The sequence below is a fragment of the Bos taurus genome, chromosome 14, assembly GCF_002263795.3.
Source record: "Bos taurus isolate L1 Dominette 01449 registration number 42190680 breed Hereford chromosome 14, ARS-UCD2.0, whole genome shotgun sequence".
In the NCBI taxonomy this organism is placed as follows: domain Eukaryota; kingdom Metazoa; phylum Chordata; class Mammalia; order Artiodactyla; family Bovidae; genus Bos; species Bos taurus.
Window position 1 is genome coordinate 16,531,939 of NC_037341.1, and position 25,296 is coordinate 16,557,234.

Here is a 25,296-nt window from a genome sequence, read left to right on the forward strand (position 1 = left end):
AAATCACAAAACATATGCATAAAGAAATCTAGACTCTTCTAATTGTGCCAATCCATGGGTAAAAAACTTACTTCTGGAGCCACACAGCTGTTGAAATCAGTCATATTTACAATTTTTACAAATGAGTTTATTTTAATAAAAACAAGTTACTCTGTGAACATGATCTCTAAACAGATTTATGTGGGTTGGCACAATCTGCTATGCTAAACATATAATTCATATTGCTTAGGTCTGCAACCAGTTTTTTCTTTTTTGAGTGATGATAACAGTCTTGCTTTGTACAAGGGTACCAAATAATTGGCAGCAATTCAGCTAAGGACACTGTTCTCAGCATTGAGCTATTGAAATTGTTTTCCTGGACAGAACTGCCCTCTGGGCATGGCCCTAAATTGGGAGAACTCTGGGCTGCTGGCACTGGGCAGTGAACCAGGCAGACAGCTTATAGAGAGAAGAAAGCGACTATAAATTGATGCTAAAGAAGAGGGGGAGGGGGAGGAGGAGTGGGAGAAAAGAGAGAAGGCAGAAAAAGGGAGGAAGAGAGAGAGGGAAAGAGGGAGAGAAAGGTAAAATTTATATTCATAAATTCATACCCTTGAAGGGGTCTCTTGATGTATTTCTCCTTGATCTTTCTGACTGCTCACCGTGCTTGATGTTTTTATCCTCAGCGTTTTTTGCTTAGTTACTAAACTGTAATCTCCTTGAAGACAGAAACGTTGCCTGACTCAGCTTTTCAGCTTCCACAGTGCCTGGCATACACTGGTACTCAAAAACCTAGTTGTTAAATGCTCAACAAAAGATGAATTTCCCTATCTGAAGCATTTCATTTCCTCAGATAAATCCTAAGCGTGTCTCGGGGGTCACAGTACTGCCCCCTAGGGGACGTATTGAAATTTTGTGGGGGCATGTTTTGTATTGTAGCTCTCATGCTGGTGCCAGGTTTTCCCACAGTGAAAAACATTTTCTGATTTTTATTGAAACTAGTATAATATTTAAAAATACATTCCTTTTGCTTATTTCATCTTTATATTATTAGACCATTACAGTGGTTTCTTGTACATAGTTTACTTGTCAATAAATTGAATTCCAGAAGAGTAATGTTAAATTTTTGTTTTGTTGCATACAGGGTGTGGACTATGGCTGATTGAATGCCTACTTTTACAAGATTAAGCTTTGCTTGCTTCTGCTTCCACAAGTTCTGGGGTTCTAAGACGAACCATATAAGTAAAAGGAAGCGGGTGTACATTGATTTCAACCATCAAGCTTTTGCTTTAAGCAGCTGCATGTTTTGGGATTAATGTGGCTCAGCGGAGCGCTGCTGTCAAAGCACAGAGGGTCTAGGACTGGGGTGGCGGCGGGGAATGAACACTAAGCCACCAGAGAGTTCTCACACGTCCTGGTCCGTGAATCTGAGCCGACTAGCTTGAGGGTGAGCCGTTTCTCTTTGCTTTGGTCTGTACTTTTCTCCATTTTAAAAATGATGTGGGGGGCGGAGGGAAGGAGGGAGGTGTGGAGGGGCCATTTTCCCCAAAGCCTGGGTCCCTCGCTGCGGGGCTGGTTCCCATTGAAGCTGTCGGGATTTGACGACCACAGCTTGAAAAGAAAGCCCTTCAGAAGAGTGACTCGTGAGAAGGCAAAGGAGGGCTTTCGAGAGCAGAGGGTGGCTTGGTCTTGAACGGCGGTTCCAAGTGAGGTTGAACCGAACTTTCGGTGTCCGACGGTGGAGGGGCGGCTTTTGGCCGAATAGGAGGCAAGTGGAGGCGGGGCGGCAATTGACAGGAGGTGGGGCTTCGGGCTAGAAATCAAGAAAGATCTCAGGAAGGCGGGGCTTCTATTGACAGTGGGTGGGGCTCCCGCCGAATGGGGTGGGGCTTGGGGTAATATTGCCACCAAATGGAGCTCATGATGACAAGGGGCGTTTCTCGCGATCCAGCGGTGACACTAGGAAGGCGGAGCGCCCAGAGGCGGGGCCACAACTGGCAGAAGGCGAGGCGCCTTCTGGATTGACCTGAATGAAGACCAGGCTTCTGCCAGTAGTAGGCGGAGCTATCACCGGCAAGGGAGCGGGGCCGCTTCAAGACCTGGAGAAGGCGGGGCTTCTGTTGACAGAGGGTGGAGCTTCCGTAGACGGGGGCGGGGCTTCTGTTGACAGAGGGGCGGGGCGGCTCCCTACCTCCCGCCGTGCGCCAATCCCGGGGGCAGAGACCTAGGTCGAACCCCAGGGGAGCAGCAGGGTCCCAGGGTAGAGAGCCAGGCGCGGAGCGGGGTGGGGGCGCGCGGAAGGCGCGCGCGCGGGAGGGCCCCGCCTCGGCCGGCTCTTCCCCTCCCCCCTCCCGCCTCCGGTCGGCTGCTGGGGCGCGCGCCTCGCCTCGCACCCCCACCCCCGACTCTCTGCGCTCTGCCGGGTCCGCCGCGCTGCCGAAGCCGTGAGCCGGCCCACCGAGCGGTTCCGGGTATAGGGTTCACAGGTCAGAGTTGACTCCCTGAAAAGTGCAGCCGGTTTGAAATGCAAGATGGCGGCGGCGGGGCTCTGAGAGGCGCGGCGGCCCCTGCAGGTAGCGGCCCGAGCGGGCTCCGCGACGAGCGGCCCAGGGAGTCCGGGGCTACGGGTGGGAACCAACAGAGCAGAGCTCGCGGCCGGCGAGGCGGGCCGGGAAGGCGAGCGGCACGCGGGCAGGACGGAGGAGGGCGGCCCCGGGGCAGAGCCCCCAGGGGGCTGAGCGCGCTCATCGCGACTGGTGGCAGGACGGACCGGCGCGGGGCGTCCGAGGGGCAAGGACCGGGCCTGCCTGGGCCGGGATCGCCGTCGGGGGACAGACCCCGAGCTTCCTCTGCGCTCTTGGGGTCTCTGCGGCTGTGGAAGGAGCTGGGGGTGGGCTTTGTAAGGGAAAATCTCAGCCCGCCTCCCTACGAGAGGACTGAGCAACTTGGGATTGTTGATGGGAGTGAGAACGGGGTCTCCTTAGAAGGGGGGCAGGCGCCGCAGGGATGGACTACCCCAGCAGTGTTGAGGATCCTAGGGGAGGGAGATCGGGAGTCCTGACCTGCTGGGGCATGTGGCTTCGTGGGGACTCAGTCTCCCTGAGAGGAGAGATTCTCTTGCTGGAGCTGAGCGCACTAGCATTGGGGTTGGAGCCCCCAAAAACCCTTTGGGGAGAGGCTGTACCCCACTTCAGGGAAGGCTGGGCACCCATTTCAGGGCAAGACTCAGAGTTGAGTCCTTAGCTCTATTATGTTTTGAAGAAGCCCTGGGACTTGAGAAGTTGATGAAAGAGAATGGAAATGTTATCCGTCCCTTTCAGGAGGGAGACTGGGAAGCTGACCAGGGACTACTTCGAGCCTTAGGGCCTGAAGGGAACAAGCTCCTGACCTTTGCGGGGAATGAGAGTCTAGGAAGGAGCTCTGAGAGGAAGGGGGTCAAACGGCAGGAAAGAAGAGCCCTGGGGGATGCCCTTTCCCTGTGTATTTACACCAAAGTTCTAGAGAAAGGGACTTAAAATTCTTTGTTCCAATACATCCCTCCCCGCCTCTCTGTGGGTAACAGTAAGGGAAAAGCAGAACCCCGAGAAGAAAAAGGCTCCGTTGCATATCCTTAGCTTAGGTTAGGGAAGGATCAAACTCTCTGGCAGGGCTTCAGTGAGAGATTCGGGATAGGAGGATTAAGAAGCGGGAAAGGGGATGGATAGAGGAGGGATGTGGGGAAGAGATTGGGCAGAGCGGGAATGCCACAGCGCTTTTCTGTCATCTCACCCCAGCTGTAAAGAAAAACAAGAAAAGGGGCTCATCTTTGCTGGGAGAAAACATGTCTGGAACACTACTGATAGAGAATTTGTATGTAACGTGTTTAAGTCGGGATTCCACGTAACTTGAAGAAGCAGTTCTTTTGGAGAGTGAGAGTTTATCTGAAAAGGGAAAATCACAGAATTGAGAAATAGAGTGGTTCCCAGTGAGGGAGGGAGAAGCAGCTTTATCCCAGGAACAGTGACTATTTGTTGGGTTGGAGTGTTTGTGTGTGCCTGACCTACAGGCACGCACCTTAAGATTCGTTAGTATTGGTCACTGTTTCTCAGTCTTTGTCTGAAAGCTTTAACTTACATTATATGGTGCTGTGTGAACTATCCTTGCTTCTGAAAAATTATCCTGAAAAAGTCGTTTGTTTTTATGCCAGTTGGTGAGGGTGACGGAATTTGGTTTTAACAGGGATATTGACCCTAGCACATTCTTAGATTAAAAAAAAAAAATGTCTTGAGTAGCAGTTCTGACTCTTGATTTTAAGCAAAAGAAATAAGTGCTGCCAGAAACAGTAATGTAGTGCTGCTGTAACAGGATGTAAAAGAAAAAAGGGCTTTCATGAGTATTTTTTCCTCTTAGTTTTCCCCCCCTTCCTCTAAGCATTTTAGGGCTAAGCAGACTGATTTTGTGCAAAGTAAGTTGTAAAAAACCTTGGGTCCTTTCATTATAGAATTGATAGTGTTTCATTTATCAGTAACTCTCTTTGTAGAGGAATCTCTTCAGATGGTTTCTTTAGTGATCAGGATTAAAATAAAAAAAAAATTTAAGACTTGGGTAACTGATGACAGCAATGATTCATAAAGATTTCTTGAACCATTCTAGTATTTTTAAAAGAGCTTTAACATCTTCAATAGAAATGTTTTTAAAAACACCTTTCAAGTATAAACTAGTTTAGAGCTGCACATTTAGAACATTATTATTCATGTGTGCTGTTCTTTGGTTTCCCCAAGGTGCACGTAGGTCTAGTTTTATATTCAGTTCTGAACAGATTAGACTGGGTGAACCAGAAAGGCATTGCTGCCAGATGGTTTCAAAATATGGTAAGGCTGAAAACATAAATGTTCCTGTGCTGGTGAGCTCTCCTTAGTAGACGTCACTCCAATCAAGTGAGTTGATTATTTCACTGGACTGGAGGACAGTTCATGAATGATGTCCAACTATTTCACCTTTAATGATACTTCTAAGTTCTTTTTTTCAATAAATGTGAATTAAGTTTTACAATTCTTTATGTTGTTTTGTTGTTATTGTTTTTTGGGGGGTTTACAATTCTTTTGTTAGTAGGTGAGGTGGCTCACTTTGAAGGTTTTTTTCCCTATTATATTTTACATTGAGAAAGGTGATATTATGACATACTATACATTTTCTTTCTTGTAATGTTAAATTGGCACAAAAATGTGATATTTGGGACCTAGTTTGCTTTCAGTTATTGCTTTATACTTAAACGGAAGTACTCCTAAAATTACTAAAATGATTCCAAGTGTAGCTTAGGAAATAACCTTTTTATGTACATTACAGCATTGTGGATTTGGATTCAAAAGACTTCTTATTTGAATATTAACAGTGTAGAAATTTCAGTGCCTAAGCTAGTTTTTAATCTAATCGTATTCAATGAATTCAGGGAGATGTCCAGAAATATCTATTGCACTGTTTGTAGTAATAGTCAGTATGGCACATTCATTTGTGTGTTTAAATTTTTTCTGACTTAAAATCTCTTAAATCATTCTGTGTAATTTCAAAAGTAACTTGAATTACATTTATTTGAAGGGAAAAAACTATGGTACTAGCCTTTAATCCTTAATATTATTGTATCCTGTTGCTCAAATATAGTCATAGTGGTAAGTAACAAGATTTGTATGACTGAAGCTGCTGATTTAGATTACCAATCAGGATATACACATTTGCATTTATGTTTTGTAGATTTGTATTTTATACAGTTAATTTATTTTTAAAGCAAATACTTAGGTAAGTTTTTATGAGGTTGCCAGGTTTTGGTCTTAAAGGGTACTTGATCTTTGCAGTTTATATAATCAGTATCCTGTAATGTATTTAAAAGTTATAAACATGGTCTTATGTATGTTTGGTCTAAACAAATAAGTGATATACTTTGGAAAAAGAAGTGTGTGTGAGCAAATTAAGAATGACATTTATTCAAGGGAATCAAAATTGAATAAATCATTTTTTATGCAGGATTTTTGTTTTCAGCTTTGAAATTTAGATTTAAAAATCATATTATCAAAGCTTATCTAAAAAATTAAAACATTAAAGTAGACATATCATATACATATTTATCATTTAAAATAAAATAACTTTGTCATTAAATTTTAGTGATTTAATATTTCTCTTAGTATTTCTGGCTCCCTTTTTCCTCTTCCTAAAGGTCTTTTTTTTTGTTGTGAAGAATGAAAGGACATAGGAGTATTCTGATATTTCTAAGCACTTCACTAATAATTATGTTTTTCTCCTTTACTAAGTTTATTCCCTTTACCTTCAAATGTTGTAAAAAAAAAAAAAAAAGTTTGTTAAAAATTGGCTGGACTTGTACTATACTTGGCGGGAGGTTGGTGAAAAAAGAACAGTTTCTCTTTATTACTATGATAAGATTATATCAAAAGCTGTTCGTTCTGTGAAACACCCCTTAAATGTGTCATATATTAATGATTCATCTTAAGGCTTAGATCAGAGAAAATATGTGTATGTTGGGGTTGGAGGCATAAATTATGATTGATCAATGTCTACCTGTTAAAGCCAGCTTATTCTAACACTGCTTAATATGCCCAAAGCTATGAAATGGAAAATAAAATTGTTTTGTGGACTTTGAAAGAGTTTATACTGTTTCAGCATTTAGCAAATTATGTGTATGTGTGATGAGAACTCTTAGGATTCAGTCTTTTGACAACTTTCATATACATACAACAGTGTTAATTATATCTATCATGTTGTACAGTATATCCTTAGTACTTACTTAATGGCTCAGCAGGTAAAGAATACGCCTGTAAGGCAGGAGCACAGAAGACAGGGGTTCGATCCCTGAGTCAGGAAGATCCCCTGGAGAAGGAAATGGCAACCCACTCCAGTATTCTTTGCTGGAGAATTCATGGACAGAGGAGCCTGACAGGCTACAGTCCGTGGAGTAGAAAAGAGTAAGACACGACTGAGTACATGGCACATTTTAAAACTGCAAGATTGTAGATTTTGACCACCTTCATCCAATTCCCCTCCCTGAGTTCCCTACCCTGCCTCAACAACCACAAATCTGATCTTTTTTCCTATGGGTTTGTTTGTTTTTTGAAGTATAACTGACCCAGAACACTATGCCAATCTTAAAATTTAGCAAAATTTAAACAAAGACTTTTTTTGTTGTATAACTTAAAAGTTATTACCCTAAATAAGAGTCAGAAAAAGTCTAATTTGTAGGTATACCATGTGCCAGCAAATTTTCTAAGCACTTTACATGTATTATTCCTTTCAATGCCTACAGCACCCCTATTAAGTAGATAATATCATTAGTCCCATTTTATAGATAAGGGGGCTATGCCACAGAGAGGCTAAGTGGCTTATCCAAGATCACACAGCTGGTAAGTGACAGAACTGGGATTTGAACCCATGCACTCAGATTCCAAACCCCAAATCCTTCATCTTTATGTCCTGTCCATCCTCTCCTGCCAAAATAACCAATCTGTTTTATTACATAATGTATATGGTCAAGATGACTTCTTCAATTTTTGAAGTTTAATCCCAAATTTTAAAAAGATACTTTGAATTAGAGAGGTGTCCTAAAGTAATCCCAGTATCAGAAGCTGAAATAACATCAGGTAAGTATGCTTTTCATCCAGAAATACTGAGGAACTTGTTTGATTCTCTGCTTGCAGTGTGCATGTCTTGGCAGCTCTTCTCAATAGACTCTCGTTCAGTAAAACATCTTGCAATGACTGTGTGATTTAAGAATGGATTCAAATAAGTTATCAATTTCCTATAATATTATTAATAATTCATTTTGGACAATAACCTCCCTACTTTTGGCAGCTGTTTCCTATCCTTTCTTCTAGTTCACATCCTGTAGATGGCTGGCTAAGGAGTGTCCGAACAAGGAGACACCAGGAAATGAAATTGTAGATCCTAGGCTACCAACAGAACAGGATTGCTCCACTGGGCCCACCAAGAAAATGCTCTTTTGCTTTTCATGAAAACAGTGTAACTGTTCAGTCTAAGCTTCAACTTAAGGACTGGTGTGTTTACATAATTTCTTATCTTAAAAGGGCTCTTCATAAAGTTGTGAATCAAAAAGCAGGAATCAAAAAGAAAAGGTACTGAGGGAAATCATCCTACCTAATATTCATTCACTGTGGTTTACAGAACTTTGGGGCTTGAAGAACAATAACAAAAATCTTTCAACTCTTCAAAAGCATGATTTACTGTTGTTTAATATGACAAACAGTGATAGTTTTTATTTAATTCTCCTGATTGGTTTACCTACTCTGAGTAATATACCACAGCATTTTTAGACACAAATCTGAATTTTCAAAGAATGATTTTTAGTTTGTACCATCTAATGTTTCACAATGTGCTGATTGAAAAATCATTTAGCAGTAACTTTCTTGCAAAAACAAACACCAGTCATTGTATCGGATATACCATATGTTTAGGAGTGGGGTACCACTAGTTTATTTAAGTAGTATTGGCTTGTTCCCAGCATTAATGATCCATTCCACTTAATACATAGTAAATTAGGATACAAATGTAAGCCTAGTGAGGCTTATACATAAACATATAAACACACAACTTCTCCTACCTCTTAGTTTAACTAAGTTGTCTTTCATAACTTGTGTGGTACTAATTTTTTACAATTCTCAATTTCTTCATCTCAGCTTTCATATTATATCCTGCATATAGTCACATTTTGAAATTTTTTTTCACATTTTGAAAATCTATATTGAAATTGTGACTTGGTTATTTTATAAACCAGTCCATTCTAAAGGAGATCAGTCCTGGGTGTTCTTTGGAAGGAATGATGCTAAAGCTGAAACTCCAGTACTTTGGCCACCTCATGCGAATAGTTGACTCATTGGAAAAGACTCTGATGCTAGGAGGGATTGGGGGCAGGAGGAGAAGGGGACGACAGAGGATGAGATGGCTGGATGGCATCACCGACTCGATGGACGTGAGTTTGAGTGAACTCCGGTAGTTGGTGATGGACAGGGAGGCCTGGCGTGCTGCAATTCATGGGGTCGCAAAGAGTCAGACAGAGCGACTGGACTGGACTGAACTGAAATATATTTTTAAGTTTTCAGTTTCGCATATTTTACTGAGTTTGGCATTTTGATGATTCTTTTAAAATTTCTATGAGGAAATTAATTTTTTAAAATTATATTTACTTTTAAAAAACCAAGGCATAGGCTTAAAGTTTCCTAGTAAGACTGAATCATATCTAGAATAGTAAAGCGATATTACTTTTTTTGTAGGTGATGGCAGATAGGTACTTTGGACCTGTTAGTAATGATGGCCTGAGCTAAACACCTCCTAATCTGAAGGGACACCCTTCCGTGTCAAAGAACAGAATGGGGAGGAGACTGTGGCAGGTATGTGTTGCATCCTTTTGTTGTGGTAAAACTTGGAGACAGAATGTGCTCAGTTAATATAGTGATACTATATTTGGCTAAAGTCTTAAAAGATTTCTTTTAAAAAGCAGCAGATATATTCTTAACTTTTTTAAGAAATGTACTTTCAAACTTTAAAAATGTAGGAGTATTGGCTGATTTAATTTGAAAGGAAACAGCATCACACTTCTTAATAAATCTTTGTGGTGTATTTAGAAGTGATTTTTCAATTAACATTTGCTGAAATCCATTGTGTATCAGGCACTGGACCTGTGGTAATTACAGTGGTAAACCAGACAAATGAAGGTCAGGAGGGTAGAGACCTTTTGTATGGGGAAATTTATCTAGAAATTTTACTGTTCTTTTTCCATATCCAGGAAAATGCTTCAGGACTTCAAGAACAGTTCCTGAAAACACATTTTCAGTATACAGATCTCTAATAATAGTTAATTACAATGATGAAATTTAAGATATTAATAAATACTTTGATTTAGGTTAAGCATACCACTATTTAAGTATATTTGTACATAATTTTACATTTTACTTACTTAATATAAATTGGCTTTTTGAGAAGCATTAGATTTCATACTGTGCTATTGGAATAGTTATACTTTAGTCCAGTTGTTATTGCAGATGATTCCAGAAAGTACTAGGAAAGATTCCATAACTATTAATGTGGTGGTTCACTTTCATTTTTGTGTTTTTTTACGAGTTGATATTGCCAGTATGAATTACTATTATCCTTCAAATTGAATTATTGTATCCTGAGTAAAATAGGTAGCAGTTACTTTATTTTACAAATGGGAAAGATAATGGACAGATGAATGACTTTTCAGCCTTTCAGTGATAAAGTCACTTGGAATCAAGAATAGCATTCTTGTGTTAGACTTCTGTGAAAGATTTAATACACTACCTTGAGAAAAGTAGGGGGAAATTACTTTCAGCCTAAAATAACTTTTGGATCATATCCACAAACTTTAATAATAAAGATAAGATATTTCATTATACGACAGGTTTGTGTTTCACCGTCAAATTATGTTACATACTTACCTACATGCCAGCAGAAGGTACACCACCAGGATGTCAGTGGCCTAAAGATCTTTCAAAAAAACATTTTACTCCTCAAATCTGGGGTCAGAGCTTGCCTGGAGAAATCTGTCCAACTTAGAGGCTTTTAATCTTTAGCAGCATTAAAGTCAGCTTTCTCAGGTAGAAGAAACAGGTAGAGAGGATAGAGTTTCTAAGCCTCTAAGCTTCAATTAGCATTAGCAAAGGGATCTTCTGAAATTAGATTATCTTTGGCCACAGTTTCTTAGATGTTGTTACTTGGATCACATTTACTCCTGTCTGTATTCACCTCGATACTTGAATTTGTATTGTCTTGAGACTATTTTGGCAATTTTATTGAAACTTGTCTCTCAGGTAATGATTCCAGCTTACAGTAATTTTTACAAACTCTTGTGGGTACAAATTTGGGTTGTCAGATTTCTCACTTAATTTTTTTTGAGAACTTGACTATTGTTTCTAAATATTTTAACATTAATGCTTTGAAAAATGCCTCTACTATGTAAAGACCAAAAACAAATTGTAATTAAGAAAAGTATCCTCTTGGATACCTTTTAAAAATAAAGTGGTAGATATCCTTGTTTTCATTTGGATTCATTATTCTTTGTTCCTACTATTATTTCAGGCATTCTGTGATTTTGGTAGATTTGTAACTTTTAGTTTGAATACAAACACGTAAAAGTAAGTATTTTCAGCTGGCTAAACAGAACTCTGACTCACAGAGGGAGAAGTGAAACTAAAGTGAATACAGAGTCCTGAGAGTTCTCAGTGTGTGTATGAACACAGATTTCAAAGGATTCTCAGGTTGTGTATTTTAGCAGCCTTAAAAACGGTTTATTTAGTTGGTAGTAGGTCAAAACTAACATGATACTTAAAAATTATAGTTATCTTCTAAAATCTTCTAAATATTCTTATTTGACCCAGAATTGGCATAAAAAACAAAGTCTGTTTTTCTAAACATAAAATTTTACCAAAATAACATGCTTTTGTGGCTAACTAGGCCAATAAACTGTTAATCATTTAATTTAAAGTACAAGACAGCCAAAAAATAGAGGCCTAGAAATTCAGTGTAGCTATGGCCCTGTATAATTATAAAATGTTTTATGACTTTTTTTTTTTGTGCTAAGCATACAGTTCGAAACAATCCATTAACTTTTTAGAGTGTATTACATTGAGAACCTATTTTTAAGTCTCTTTTAAAATATAGAACATCATTATAATGTAGTTTTCTCTTATAGAGAAGTAATGGTTCTAAGTTCAGATTTGCACTTGTCTATCTTTATAAGAAGTATGCCATTTTCTCCTGAATTCCACCACAGAACTAATTATTTGAAATGAATTTATCACCCTTGTTTTGTTTCTAGATAGTCTACAAATTTAGATGTACACTATTCATACATAAAACTGATTTGTTACAATAGAAGTACAGATAAATTGGTAAATATTCATTAAACATCCATTGCTATATTTTAATAAACAGTGTTTTATATGAGAATGTTTTTGAGCATGTTTTAATATTTTAATGACTAAAGTAATTTTGTTTGTAAGGATTTTACCATTGAAAACGAGCTCAGTTGTTTTGTGTAGCTCCTCAGTAAATGAGTGCTTAATGAAGGAAAATGTATGCTATAATACAAAATATAGATATATTTTAAAGCTTTTTTCCCCCAACAAATATTAATAGGCACTGTGTTTGGCCCTGGGGATATAGTGAAGAGCTAAAGAGACGTTCTTACCGATCACGTAAGAAGAACTACTTTTAGAACTGCCCCAAAGTTTTATACTGTGATGAAATAAATTTTGTTTCCATTAAATGCTTTTCTGCAGGGAAAATTTGATGTAATTCATGAATTAAGAATCATGAATTGATTAAGGAGCATCTGACCTTCAGGAGAAGAGCCAGTACACAGAACCATGGAAATTGGCTTGGCCTAAATCTATTCTCTGGAGACTAGGGGTGCTCTTGCGGACTCTTAGAACCAGTCTGAGTTCTTTACTGTGGGACAGCAGCCCTCCAAAATGTCTGGAATACATCTGAATGCTATACATACTCAGAGATTCCTCCTCCCTCTGAAAAAATGTTTAGGTAGCACGTGTTTTGGCTTTAAGTAAATTTTGTTTCCAGCTTGAGACAAATGACCACAAAAATAGTTTAGCCTATTTGCAATTTTAAGGCCTTGAAACTATTGTTTTGTTTTGTTTTTAGAATATTTACTCATTTATTTGGCTGCTCCCAGTCTAGCAGGATCTTTAGTTGTGGCGTGCGGGATCTATTTCCCTGACCAGGGATGGAACCCGGGCCCCCTGTGTTGGGAACATGGAGTCTTAGCCCCTGGAGCACCAGGGAAGTCCCTGCTTGTTGTATTTTGTAATCAAGCAATGTCATACCACTATTAAAGAAAACGTAACTACCACACACACCATGAAAATTTCATCCATAATCTCATGTGAAATTTTCATTTTTTAGTGTTTTCATCTAGTCTTTGTCCACCATGCATACATATTCTCCCATAGTTATTTTATGGTCAGTATGCAGAGTTTGTTCTGATTATTAAAAATTTAACAGTAAATGGATACTTTGCCATATGCTTTACTTTTTTGAATATCATTTTTAATGGCAGTATAATTGATTGATTATTTTTTAACATCTTTCTCTACTGAAAGGTTAACTGAAAATGGTGTTAAAACATAATTATATTTACAGTGCTATATGCATATAGTGCATAGTTTTTTCTTTTATGGGCAGATTTCACTTTAATTATGTTTTAACTGCAGAGCCACCTAGCTCTTCAGTTGTGCAACTGGACTCTAACCCTCTTTTACAGGTAAATAGTGCAAGGTTTCCCAAATTGATTTTAAGCTGTTTTGAGTTGACCTTCAAAGAGAGGATGAGATGCCTATCAGCTAATAGTGATTTCTATATGGCAGTTTTCCTGTCTCAGCCCCATTACACCGTAATGAGATGTATTGAAACCGCATCATGGCAATTCTTACTCTGTATTTTTACCCCTTTTGCTTTTATATTCAATTTGTGTGCCTTGTCATCTGATTAAGCTGCATGAGAGACAGAAAGAAAGAGAATAATAGTATATAAAAGGTATTTATTCATTCCCCAAATAATTTTCAGGGACTGGAACATAGCATTAATTAGGCACCTACTGTATACTAGTGTGTGGGAAGCGTTTTTATTTGATCAGTAACTGAGGTGGGATACCTCTGTTTATTTTCTCCAGGGCAGCCTTCTCTGCTTCTTTTCTAGAAGTCTCCTGTAATGTGCTTATATAGTTCTCAGGACCTCTTCTCATTGCATTGATCATAGTCATTCTAATTGCTTAAGCCTGTTTTCCTTGTTAACAGCTAGAACCTGGCAGACCAGAGACTATCTGTCCTGTTGACTGCTGTAATCCGAGTGCCCAACACAGTGCCTGACACATAGTTGACCTTCAATACATAGTTGGTCAGTGGATTTGTTGAACTGAAGAATCTTGGTTTTATAGATGAGAAAGCTGAGGTTGATACTGGGCAACTTTTCCAGTCACCTAACTACTGAGTACAGAGGAGACTCTAAAACCTGTGGTTTTAGCCTTTACCACAAAGCCTCTGTGAATTTATTCCCTTGGGTGGGTTTCTTCTTCCATGAAGAATGGGAAGATTGTACTGAGGTCCCTGCTTCCCCTCAAATTATGACTATAAAATAAGGACCACGAGGCTGCCTTTATTTGTGCTTTATTTTTAGGTTGTATACATAGTAATAGAATTGAGCCATTGAACCAAATCTTGAGGCACTTTTGGAAGTTCTCAATCTCCCTTTAGAAATATGTTAAATAATGTACTGATTATGGTTTTGTTAGCAAAAGATGGGCAGTTTTAGGAGTAAAGAGGAGTAAAGAGGAAAGAGTATTTCCCAGGTCTATGTAGTTGCATATAGAAGTAACCCAGGTTGAGACAACTTAGGATACCCAAGATAATCGGATTTTTAGTCTTTTGCATTACTGAGGATTTTTTAAAAGCCTTTCTTTTAAGTAACTTATTTATAGTTTTAAAATTATACATTTAATGTAAAATTTTTAATTTAAATTAATTTAATTTATAATTTTAAAATTTCAAATTCCTCAAAAACCAATGCTTTCAAAGGGAAAAAGCACAGCTGTATGTATATATCATTAGGTTATAATATATGCATATTTTATTATTTTCATGACTTTAGCAAAAATACTCTGAAAATTGTATATCTGTTTCAGTTCTTACAAACTGACCATTCTGAGCTAGTGAGCTATAAGGAAAAGAAATAAAAGTAACAACTTGGTAGCATATTCCTATATTTATACTAGATAGGATGAAAAGTAAGTTTAACCCAGGAGCTACAGAACCAGAATAATAAAAGTATCTTAGCTCCTCCAGTTTCTCTTCTGTATCTCTTATTAGTAGGGGCTACTCTATTCTATCCCAGGGTGCTCCACGCCTGTCTTTTACAGTGAAACAGCCTAAAAGGACACATTAAATTCACTTTAGGTATCACATTTCATGGCTTAGCACTGCCAGGCTGAGGATTTATGATGAAACTACTTATGTTTTTAAGTCAAAGTCTTCAAACACATCTCAGAACCCATCAGAGGTGAAAGCAGGGATTGTGGGGTCCATGGGATGGGGTCAGGAGTTAGTTAAGCTTCTCCACTTCTCCAATCAGATAGCTATATTCTTTAATCAGTTTTATACTTGGGCTCCTCATAGAATTTTGTCTGAAGAAAGGGCTTTCTTATAACAAAAAGTTTGAAAACCACCACTTCAAGAAATACAGTCTCAAGAAAAACTCCTCTATTAAGACTTTCAGCTCTTAATATACCCCATCTAAATATCATCTAAGGTTCTAGGAGAATAGCTTACTCCCCTGCCTTTCAGTAGTTCTCCTTCACTGTCAGAAATGTGGGTGGTGCTCATTTGTTACTCTTCCACTTACTTAAGGCTATTTGAGGAAATCCTTGTTTCTAATGAGAAAAAAAATGATCAAAAATAGTAGTGTTCCCTATTAAATTGAATAGGAAAGATAGAATTATCTTAGTTTATAGCACTTAGTTAAGAAATCATTTTAAATCTCAGTGATGGATTTATGTTCCCTTAGAAATCAAAGATTTTTTTATAGAAAAAATGACACTTTTAAAAATTAATTCTTTTTTGGAGTATAAGGCTTCTCTGGTGGCTCAGTGGTGAAGAATCCACCTGCAGTGCAGGAGACAGGAGTTCAATCCCTGGGTTGGGAAGATCCCCTGGAGGAGGATATGGCAATCCACTGCAATATTCTTGCCTGGGAAATGCCATGGACAGAGGAGCCTGGTGGGCTACAGTCCATAGGGTTGTAGGAGAGTCGGATACCACTTAGCAACTAAACAACAATAGTTTCTTCACACTGTTGTGTTAGTTTCTACTGTACAGCAAAGTGTATCAGCCATACATATACGTGTATCCCTCTGTTTTGGATTTCTTTCCCATTTAGGTCACCACAGAGTACTGAGTGGAGTTCCCTGTGCTGTATAGTACCCTCTCATTAGCTACATATTTTATACATAATATCAATAGTGTATATGTGTCAATCCCAGTCTCCCCATCCATCCCACTCCTGCCAACAATGACAGTTTTGAGAGTGGGTTTTGGACTGTTGATATTACTATTATTACTAAACTGATGCTCTTTATTTTGTAATATGGGAAATCAGAGAATACGAGACAGTTAGTCCAACTTTTCGTCTGTTGCTTGGATACATCAAATGGAAATGTAGTATGATTTGAATAATCCTAGTAAGAAGGATCTTAGCACCTTCAAAGGTACAGGATATTCTCTCTTCGGACAGCTCTGTTTCCTTAAAATGTTTCTCCTTTTACTGAGTCATGGAGACCTAGTTTTGCTTTATAATCATTGACATAAACTTTTTCTCCTCAGTTCAGCTAGGACAAGGACTATGTTAGTAAATGAAAATAGTTCCTTTGTGGTAGAAAATAACATACCATTTATTGTAGTCATTTTCATTTGTTTTAGACTTTAGAAGCACACCAACTTTAACCGATTTAGCATCAAAATTTTATTTTAACTATTTTGGGTACAAAAGTATTAAAATGTATTCATATGAAAATATTTCACTTTTTCTTGATGATTCAAGGTTTTCCTTGTGAATTTTAGCTTTGTTCACTATAGTGATGCCTTTAGGGCATTTTGAGTTTTATAGGACTCTTTCTGTTCATTCTAGTTCAGGTTGGAGGTAGCATTTTTGGGGGGGTGGGGAGGGGGACAGGCCACTCGGCTTGCAGGATCTTAGTTCCCCAACCAGGGGTTGAACCTAAGCCATGACAGTGAAAGTACTGAATCCTAACCACTAGACCACTAGGGAACCCTATTTCAGGTTAATCAACTTTTAGTGAGTCCTTACTTCCAGGCTTCTTTTTTTTTTTTTCCAAGTCAAAGATTTTTTATTTATTTATGGCTGCACTGAGTCTTTGTTGCTGCATGCAGGCTTTCTCCAGTTGCAGTGTATGGGCTTTTCATTGCAGTAGCTTCTCCTGCTGTGGAGCATGGGCTCTAGGCGCAAGGGCTTCAGTAGCTGTGGGTCCCGGGCTCTAGAGCACAGGCTCAGTAGTTGTGGTTCTCAGGCTTAGTTGTCCTGTGGTATGTGGGATCTTCCAGGACCAGGGATTGAACCTGTGTCCCCTGCATTGGTAGGCAGGTTCTTTACCACTGAACCACCAGGGAAACCCCCTTTCAGGCTTCTGTATACCAAAGATACAGAAATAAATGAGAAGTCAGTCAAGACAACTCAGCTGAGAGAGCTAGATTGAAGGTATAAAAGGAAACTGACTCCATCCAGAGTTTCAAGAGCTTTGTTATGTCTCAGTAAAGCTATTCCTTTAAAAAAGAAGAAAAAAAATAAAGAGACTGGAGGTTTCACGACAGAAATGCAACATTCCTCTGGTACAATATAGTAAGTGATGGACTAGAAAATAAACCGGAAAGGAGGTTGGCCCAAGCTAAGGGTGATCTCTAGGACAGATCTGAGAGATCATCACACTCAGTGTGTGCACAAAGAAGCGTCCATACACAAGGATTGGCCTGCGTGGGAGTCCCTGGAACAGCGATCATTTGTGCTCTGTGCCTAAGACATAAGGAAATAGGAGTCAGGAGAGAGATGGTAGAAAATTCAGGTTGCAGTCAGGACGTGGAGGGAGCTACATGGGGCCTTAGAAGTTTGAACTTCATTCTTTCAGCATTAGGGACCCATTAGAAGCTTTGAGTCAGGAAACTGATATGATTAGACATGTTTTACAAATTCTGATAGCATTGTGGAGAATGATGAAGATAATATTTCTGAAACCTTGGTCATTAATATTCTACCTTTGCTGCTTTTGCCATACTTGGGCATGCTTTTAGAATGGTAAGACAGACCAGGAGGAAGAACAGGGCATAACTGATGGATTGAATTTCTTATACACTTAGTGGTCATAGTTTTGAGTATCTGTGGCTACTTTTTATAATTTTAAAGTTCCTCCCCTGTTAACAGATTATCATTTCACATTGAGAGTGCCTGCCAAAGGAGACACTTTCTTCCTCTTCCCTTCTGATATATAGCCGGCTGGCTGAAAAATCCAAATACACACAAGCCTGCAGGCTGACCCATCAGGTATAGTACCTGACCATCAGTGAGCTGGCTTGGAGACATCTGTTTTGATCCTCAGAGAAATTTTTTTCTGGTTCTAGTTTTATTCTGCATCTTTACAGCTGAGCTCTCCAACTTCACGTAAGTGAAATAGAGCTGTAATTTGTTGAAAAGATAACCACTCATTTTAAAACATTTTTTAATTTATCTTAATATAGGTGATTGGAGTTGTGCTTCAAAAATTTCAGCAGTTCTGCAGTATTTTATTTGCCAACCATAAGCTCTTTACTTGATTGCACCATGAAAAAGCTGCTAATGAGACTTGCTGAGCACAAAGACAGACTTGAAGAACCAAAAGCCATTGTTTTCAAATGAAGGATACTGAACAGTTTTAAGCCCCAATGCTTTTTAATCACCACTGAGATTTTCCCCCCATAACATCAGAATGGCAAGCAGGCGAAAGTCTACAACACCCTGCATGGTCCTTGCCAGTGAACAGGATCCAGACCTCGAGTTGGTATCAGATTTGGACGAAGGTCCGCCTGTACTTACACCCATAGAAAACACCAGAACAGAGAGTGTCTCAAGTGATGAAGAAGTTCATGAGTCCGTGGATTCTGACAATCAGCAAAATAAAAAAGTTGAAGGTGGCTATGAATGTAAATACTGTACTTTCCAAACTCCAGATCTAAATATGTTTACTTTTCATGTGGATTCAGAACATCCCAATGTAGTGCTAAATTCATCCTATGTTTGTGTTGAATGCAATTTTCTTACCAAAAGGTATGATGCACTTTCTGAGCATAATCTGAAATATCACCCAGGAGAAGAGAATTTTAAGTTGACTATGGTAAAACGAAATAACCAGACAATCTTTGAACAAACAATAAATGATCTGACTTTTGATGGTAGTTTTGTTAAGGAGGAGAATTCAGAGCAAGCTGAATCTACAGAAGTTTCTTCTTCAGGAATATCTATCAGTAAAACTCCTATCATGAAAATGATGAAAAATAAAGTGGAGAACAAACGGATTACAGTTCATCGTAATTCAGCTGAGGACATTCCAGAAGAGAAAGAGAATGAAATCAAACCAGACCGTGAAGAAACTGTGGAAAATCCAAGCTCTTCGGCTTCTGAATCGAATGCAAGTACTTCTGTTGTAAACAGAATCCACCCACATGCTGCCAGCACGGTTGTGGCCCCAGCAGCAGTTCTTCCTGGGTTAGCACAGGTGATCACGGCAGTATCAGCTCAGCAGAATTCCAGTTTGATTCCCAAAGTCCTAATCCCTGTTAATAGCATTCCTACCTACAATGCTGCATTGGATAACAACCCCCTTTTGCTTAACACCTACAACAAATTCCCTTATCCAACAATGTCAGAGATAACTGTTCTTTCTGCTCAAGCAAAATATACAGAGGAACAGATCAAGATATGGTTTTCAGCCCAACGTCTAAAACACGGTGTTAGCTGGACTCCCGAGGAAGTAGAGGAGGCAAGAAGGAAACAGTTCAACGGAACAGTACACACTGTACCTCAGACCATAACTGTCATTCCCACCCACATCTCCGCGGGGAGTAATGGTTTACCATCCATCTTACAGACATGCCAAATAGTTGGCCAGCCGGGTCTGGTCCTCACACAAGTAGGTGGCACGAACACCTTGCCAGTAACAGCACCTATAGCCTTGACAGTGGCAGGGGTTCCAAATCAAACGAATGTACAGAAAAGTCAGGTCCCCACTACTCAGCCGACCACAGAAACCAAGCCAGCAATAGCAGCAGTCCCATCCGCTCAGCTGGTCAAACACGAAGCCACGTTGGCAAACCCTGATTCGTTTGGCATTCGGGCTAAAAAGACTAAAGAGCAGCTGGCAGAATTAAAAGTCAGCTACCTGAAGAATCAGTTTCCCCATGATGCTGAAATTATCAGACTGATGAAAATCACAGGACTGACCAAAGGAGAGATTAAAAAATGGTTTAGTGACACAAGGTACAACCAGAGAAATTCAAAGAGTAATCAGTGCTTACATCTCAACAATGACTCCTCTGCCACTATCATCATAGACTCGAGCGATGAAACCACAGAATCCCCAGCTGTTGTGACTTCACAGCAGAAACAGTCCTGGAATCCTTTTCCCGACTTTACTCCCCAGAAGTTTAAAGAGAAGACAGCGGAGCAGCTTCGTGCCCTGCAGGCAAGTTTTCTCAACAGCTCTGTACTTACAGAAGAAGAACTAAATAGGTTAAGAGCGCAAACCAAACTCACCAGAAGGGAAATTGATGCTTGGTTTACAGAGAAGAAGAAATCAAAAGCTTTAAAGGAAGAGAAAGTGGAAGTAGAGGAAAGCAATGCAGGTAGTTCCAAAGAAGAAGCTGGAGAAACTTCTCCTGGAGATGAAACTAGTGCACCTAAGTCAGGGAGTACTGGCAAGATATGTAAAAAAACACCCGAGCAGCTGCACATGCTTAAAAGTGCATTTGTCCGAACACAGTGGCCGTCACCAGAAGAGTATGACAAGTTGGCTGAAGAAAGCGGGCTTGCTAGAACAGACATAGTTAGTTGGTTTGGGGACACCCGTTATGCTTGGAAAAATGGAAACTTAAAATGGTACTACTACTATCAAAGCGCCAATTCAAGTAGCATGAATGGTCTGTCTTCTCTTAGGAAAAGGGGGAGAGGGAGACCAAAAGGTAGGGGGAGAGGAAGACCTCGCGGGCGGCCCAGAGGAGGCAAGAGAATGAACAACTGGGACAGGGGGCCGTCCCTCATCAAATTTAAAACTGGAACTGCAATACTTAAGGATTATTACCTGAAGCACAAATTTCTTAATGAGCAAGACCTCGATGAACTTGTTAACAGATCACATATGGGTTACGAGCAGGTCAGAGAATGGTTTGCCGAAAGACAGAGAAGATCGGAGTTAGGTATAGAATTATTTGAGGAAAACGAGGAGGAAGATGAAGTTATTGATGATCAGGAAGAGGAGGAAGAAGAAACAGATGACAGTGACACTTGGGAACCCCCACGACATGTGAAGCGGAAGCTTTCTAAATCAGATGACTGAAATGTAAGTTTTTAATCTGAATGTATATTCACCGACCACATACGTTTAGAACAGCCACCTTATATCTGTCATCTTCACCTTTGACAGTGTTTTTTCTAAAATATTTTCTCTGATGCCCAATAAGAGGGCTAGGTGCCATGAGTGTAGCCCAAGAGATACATGATTATCATGTGTAGCCTGATTTTATGTTGATTTTTATATAGAGTTTAATGTTCCCTGAATTATTTATTTTTTATGTGAAATGGTTTTTTTTGCTTTGTTTTAAGGGAAAGTTACCCATTCTCCAAGAAGAAAGACTGGTGGCGGGTTGGAGATTAACACATACTAAAGATAACTAAAATGTATATTTTTCTTGCAAGCTTCCTTCACTAAAGCTTCACTTTTTGCTTATTTAAGAAAAGAATTAAAAAATGAAAACTAAAAAGAGGGGGGAAAGTATACTGAAGGAAGGACTTACCACAGGGGTGATAATTGCTTAGTTTTAGGGAACTAGGTGAAAATGGGTATCTTTTTTAATGTTTTATTGCCCCCAAACTATCAGATTTTTAACTAGAGTTTAAAATGCTTTATGCGTTAAAATTACTCAATATTTTTCTATTAAAAGCCAAAGATCTGTTTTAAGCAATATATAATTTCATATTCACTTAGGTGGCATCTGTCTTTGAAAACCGTGATATAAATTATTTCTGTTGTAGAGATCAGTGGTAAATAACAGATTTGATATTAACTCATTTGTATAAAATGTCTTTTCGTTACTTAATATAAAACAAACTTGCCACCAGCAAAAACACATCAGTAAGTTAAAAATATCTCTCTGTACGCATAAAAGTGCAAGAAAATGTGCTTTATATTTGAAAGGTTTGGCACATTCCTTGAATCTTAATTCTATTACAGATTGGATTAATTAAAATTTCACTGTGGTTGCAAATCCGATACCTGATTTGGAATTAGAATTCCAATTCTGAATACTTTCAGAATTCAGTAGCATAGTTTGTTTCTTTTCTGCTCTCTGGTTTGGCATGTTCTAGGATAAGTCTATACTTCTTAAAAAATAGTGCAGTTGTCATGAAGTGTTTTGGTCTGTCCATCAGTAGTCCAAAAGCATCTTGTTGACAAAAATCATTGCAGTATTTTCAAATAGCAGGGGAGGGAAAAAAGACCCTCCTCATATGAACATATTTACTTATTTCCATAGCTTTTTGCATCTCTACCCCATCCTCTACTTTTATGCTCTATTCTGCACAGAATTTCCTTAATTTCCGCACACCTTCCTTCATGGTTTTATTTATTTTAACAGTTATTTATAGAGAGCTTAATAAGTACTAGGCACTATTCTTATTGCTTAGCAGTCTTTTTCCAGATTTTCTTTCATTAATAGTTTTTTTTTTCAGACAGAAAAATGTACATATTTTAGAATGAATCTCATTCCAGGTTTTAGAGCATAAATGTATCCTCATGAGTCACAAGAAGTTAAGCAGTCTTGTACGGCTATATCCTGAAACACCGACATCCATTTGCTTACATCAGAAACCTTCAGGACAGGCTTGCTTCTAACACAGATGCAGAAAATATTTTTAACAGGCTTTTTTTATTGCTAAACATAAGAATGTGCACTCAGCCAAGATTACATCAACAGATTTGTTGCTGCAGTGAATTGTTGTTGTTGTGTTGTAGTAACCTCTGCGGTGATTTTGGAAGGAGTTAGAATCTTATTCTAAAAATAATGTGAACTTTTTTCTATAGCATAGTTTGACCTTACTTTTAAGTTTGTGGATGGTTCTTAAGCTATATATGTATATGTTAATGAACACTATGATCAGAAGATTCACACAAAGCCATGGTTTTCAAAAAAGTTGCATAATGTACATTTACCTGACTTTTGTGGTACATACATTGGGATGCCCTGCTTTTAAAATATGCAGAAGTCTAAAACTATAAAACCCATTAATCAGCAAGTTATCATTGGCTTAACAAAATAATTTTTCATCTTATGAAATGATACACCATAAATTTCATTTAAATACTTCTTCATTTAAGTATGGTTTATTTACAAATAAAGGTAACCAAAACCTTTCCAAAATAGTTACAGGAAAAAGTGGTAAATATATACCTCTTTTTTCACAAGTTAGCCCTGTATATAAATAAAAAAGGATATAAGAGTCTTTAGATTTCATAGTCTGTTTATTATAAATATAGAACTTATTTTACTAACCTTATAGTAAATAGGATTTACTATATTTTATATCACATATATTATAATCCTATGAATATCTTTTTTATAAATTATTACATGTAGGTGAAAAATGTCTATAAGCAAATCTGGTATATGCAAAACATATACACTGGAGTTGCACAGAAAATCTACTGCATTATATGTTAATAAGATACATGTGGCAAGTGATCTCAGGATTACTAAGCGAATACAGAGGATGCATTTTAATGGCTAATTTATATCATTTTTGTTCCTAAAAGTGGAAAATGTTAAAATATGGTTATCTTAAAAAGTTTAGTTTTTTATTATGTTTTTCTTTTATAGCTGCCTAATACGTTGGAGGAGAATCAATTCTTCAACTCCAGATGTCTGATTTACTGTGAATGGCCCAATCTTTGATGACATTGAAAACGTTTGGGGGCATATACAATCTCAAAAAATAGGATCCAATACCCAAAAGAAATGGAATTCAGTGTTGTGCCAAAGTTAAACTACTGCAAATGGCAGAAGTCCTACAATGTACATAGAACACTAATTAAAAAAACAACTTGTAAAAATTCAGATTTTAATACAGTACATTTTTATTCTGATATGATGGAGACATTCTGATTCTTAGACTTTCTGAGGGAGTTTAATGACCACTAGAGCTTGTCCTCATATTTTTTTCAGCTTAATACTGTATGTCTCGTAAGATGGGCCTTATTGCCTGTATTCTTTGATATGTGATTAAGCCTATAGCTTTCAGTGACCAAACATTTTACAGAGTAAAAATTGTTAGGAGCAGGAAAAAGAAAAATCTGATTTATTTCTATGTCTCATTTATCAGGCCCTGCACTAAGATTAAGAGTTGTGCATGGGTTTATATAATTTCAATGTATGTAAAAAACTATTGACACATGTTGGAGCAAAGAGGTTTTGTGGTATCATTAGCGCTTAATGATTGGACCTTTCATTGAACACATTCATGGATACCACTATTACTACTTGTAATACTCCATTACTGTTTTTCACTAGAAACTGAATTAGCTTATTTTTTTAAACTGAACATAATCAGTACTGAAGAAGGGAAAGAAACTGGCATAGGAATTTCAAGAGGGTTAAACTCTGAAATAAACGTTGTACCAAAAATGTGAAAAGGAATCATGTAGTAAATATTAACTTACTCTTTTCTTACAACCATAGAGAAATCAGAAATGTTTGTACAGGTGTCAGATCAGAGCTTTCAAAAATTATCTTTCGGTGAAATTCTACTTTGTGTAACAGTTTCAGTGAATAAAGAAAAAGAATTCTGAACTGATCAGAATGAGTTAAAACTTAGCTCTTCACTTATGAATTATGGGAGTGTTAACTGTTAACTCTTGCCATTTCAGGAGACTGAAAGTTCCTCCTAACTCATAAACTTTGTAAAGACCGGTGCTGTTCATTCGTGTTGAGAAGGATCCTTTTCTTTGTGACTATAGGACCATTTTTCAAAATGTGCTTTCTTCATAGAAGAAATGTTCAGTTTCATTAGCTTTGGATTTTAAGATGTTTTTCTGAATGACCAGATGTAGTGGGCTTGGCCAGTTTATTTTATCTAATTTAATGAATAATAAATATTAAGCTCTTGTTTTTACCTTAATGTTTTGTCAGCTAATGAAAATGTTATGAAAAAGCCTTGACTATGCATGCTGCTTTCATTTTTATAAACTTTTCATTTTTAACTATAGCTTTATTAGTAATTCCAAAATGCTGCAATTTAGCTGATTTCTTCACTCAGACAGCTGGCTTTGTGGGTGGCTTTTTCATACTACTGTTAACTTTTTAAAGAGAAGCAATGTAAAGACTGTAACAATTTAATGCACTAAACTGTTCTTTCTTTTACACGTTTAAAAACTTCTTAAAGCACTCTGTATTATAAAGATTAAATTGCTCCCTTTTTTAAACCATT

At 38.2% G+C, this 25,296-nt stretch overlaps 1 protein-coding gene across 2 annotated transcripts; it reads left to right on the forward strand.

Annotated features, from left to right (window-relative positions):
- The first annotated feature begins 2,197 nt into the window (after positions 1-2,197).
- Positions 2,198-25,296, forward strand: ZHX1 (zinc fingers and homeoboxes 1). Of its 2 annotated transcripts, none has more exons than XM_025001799.2 (4): positions 2,198-2,465; positions 9,249-9,365; positions 18,306-21,157; positions 23,691-25,296. In XM_025001799.2, the coding sequence occupies exon 3, from the start codon at positions 18,533-18,535 to the stop codon at positions 21,152-21,154; it is 2,622 nt and encodes an 873-aa protein (XP_024857567.1). In that variant the 5' UTR covers positions 2,198-2,465; positions 9,249-9,365; positions 18,306-18,532; the 3' UTR covers positions 21,155-21,157; positions 23,691-25,296. The 2 variants fall into 2 exon arrangements, with proteins under 2 accessions (XP_024857567.1, NP_001103565.1); NM_001110095.1 differs by lacking the exon at positions 2,198-2,465 and adding an exon at positions 2,497-2,552 and having other exon boundaries at positions 23,691-25,294.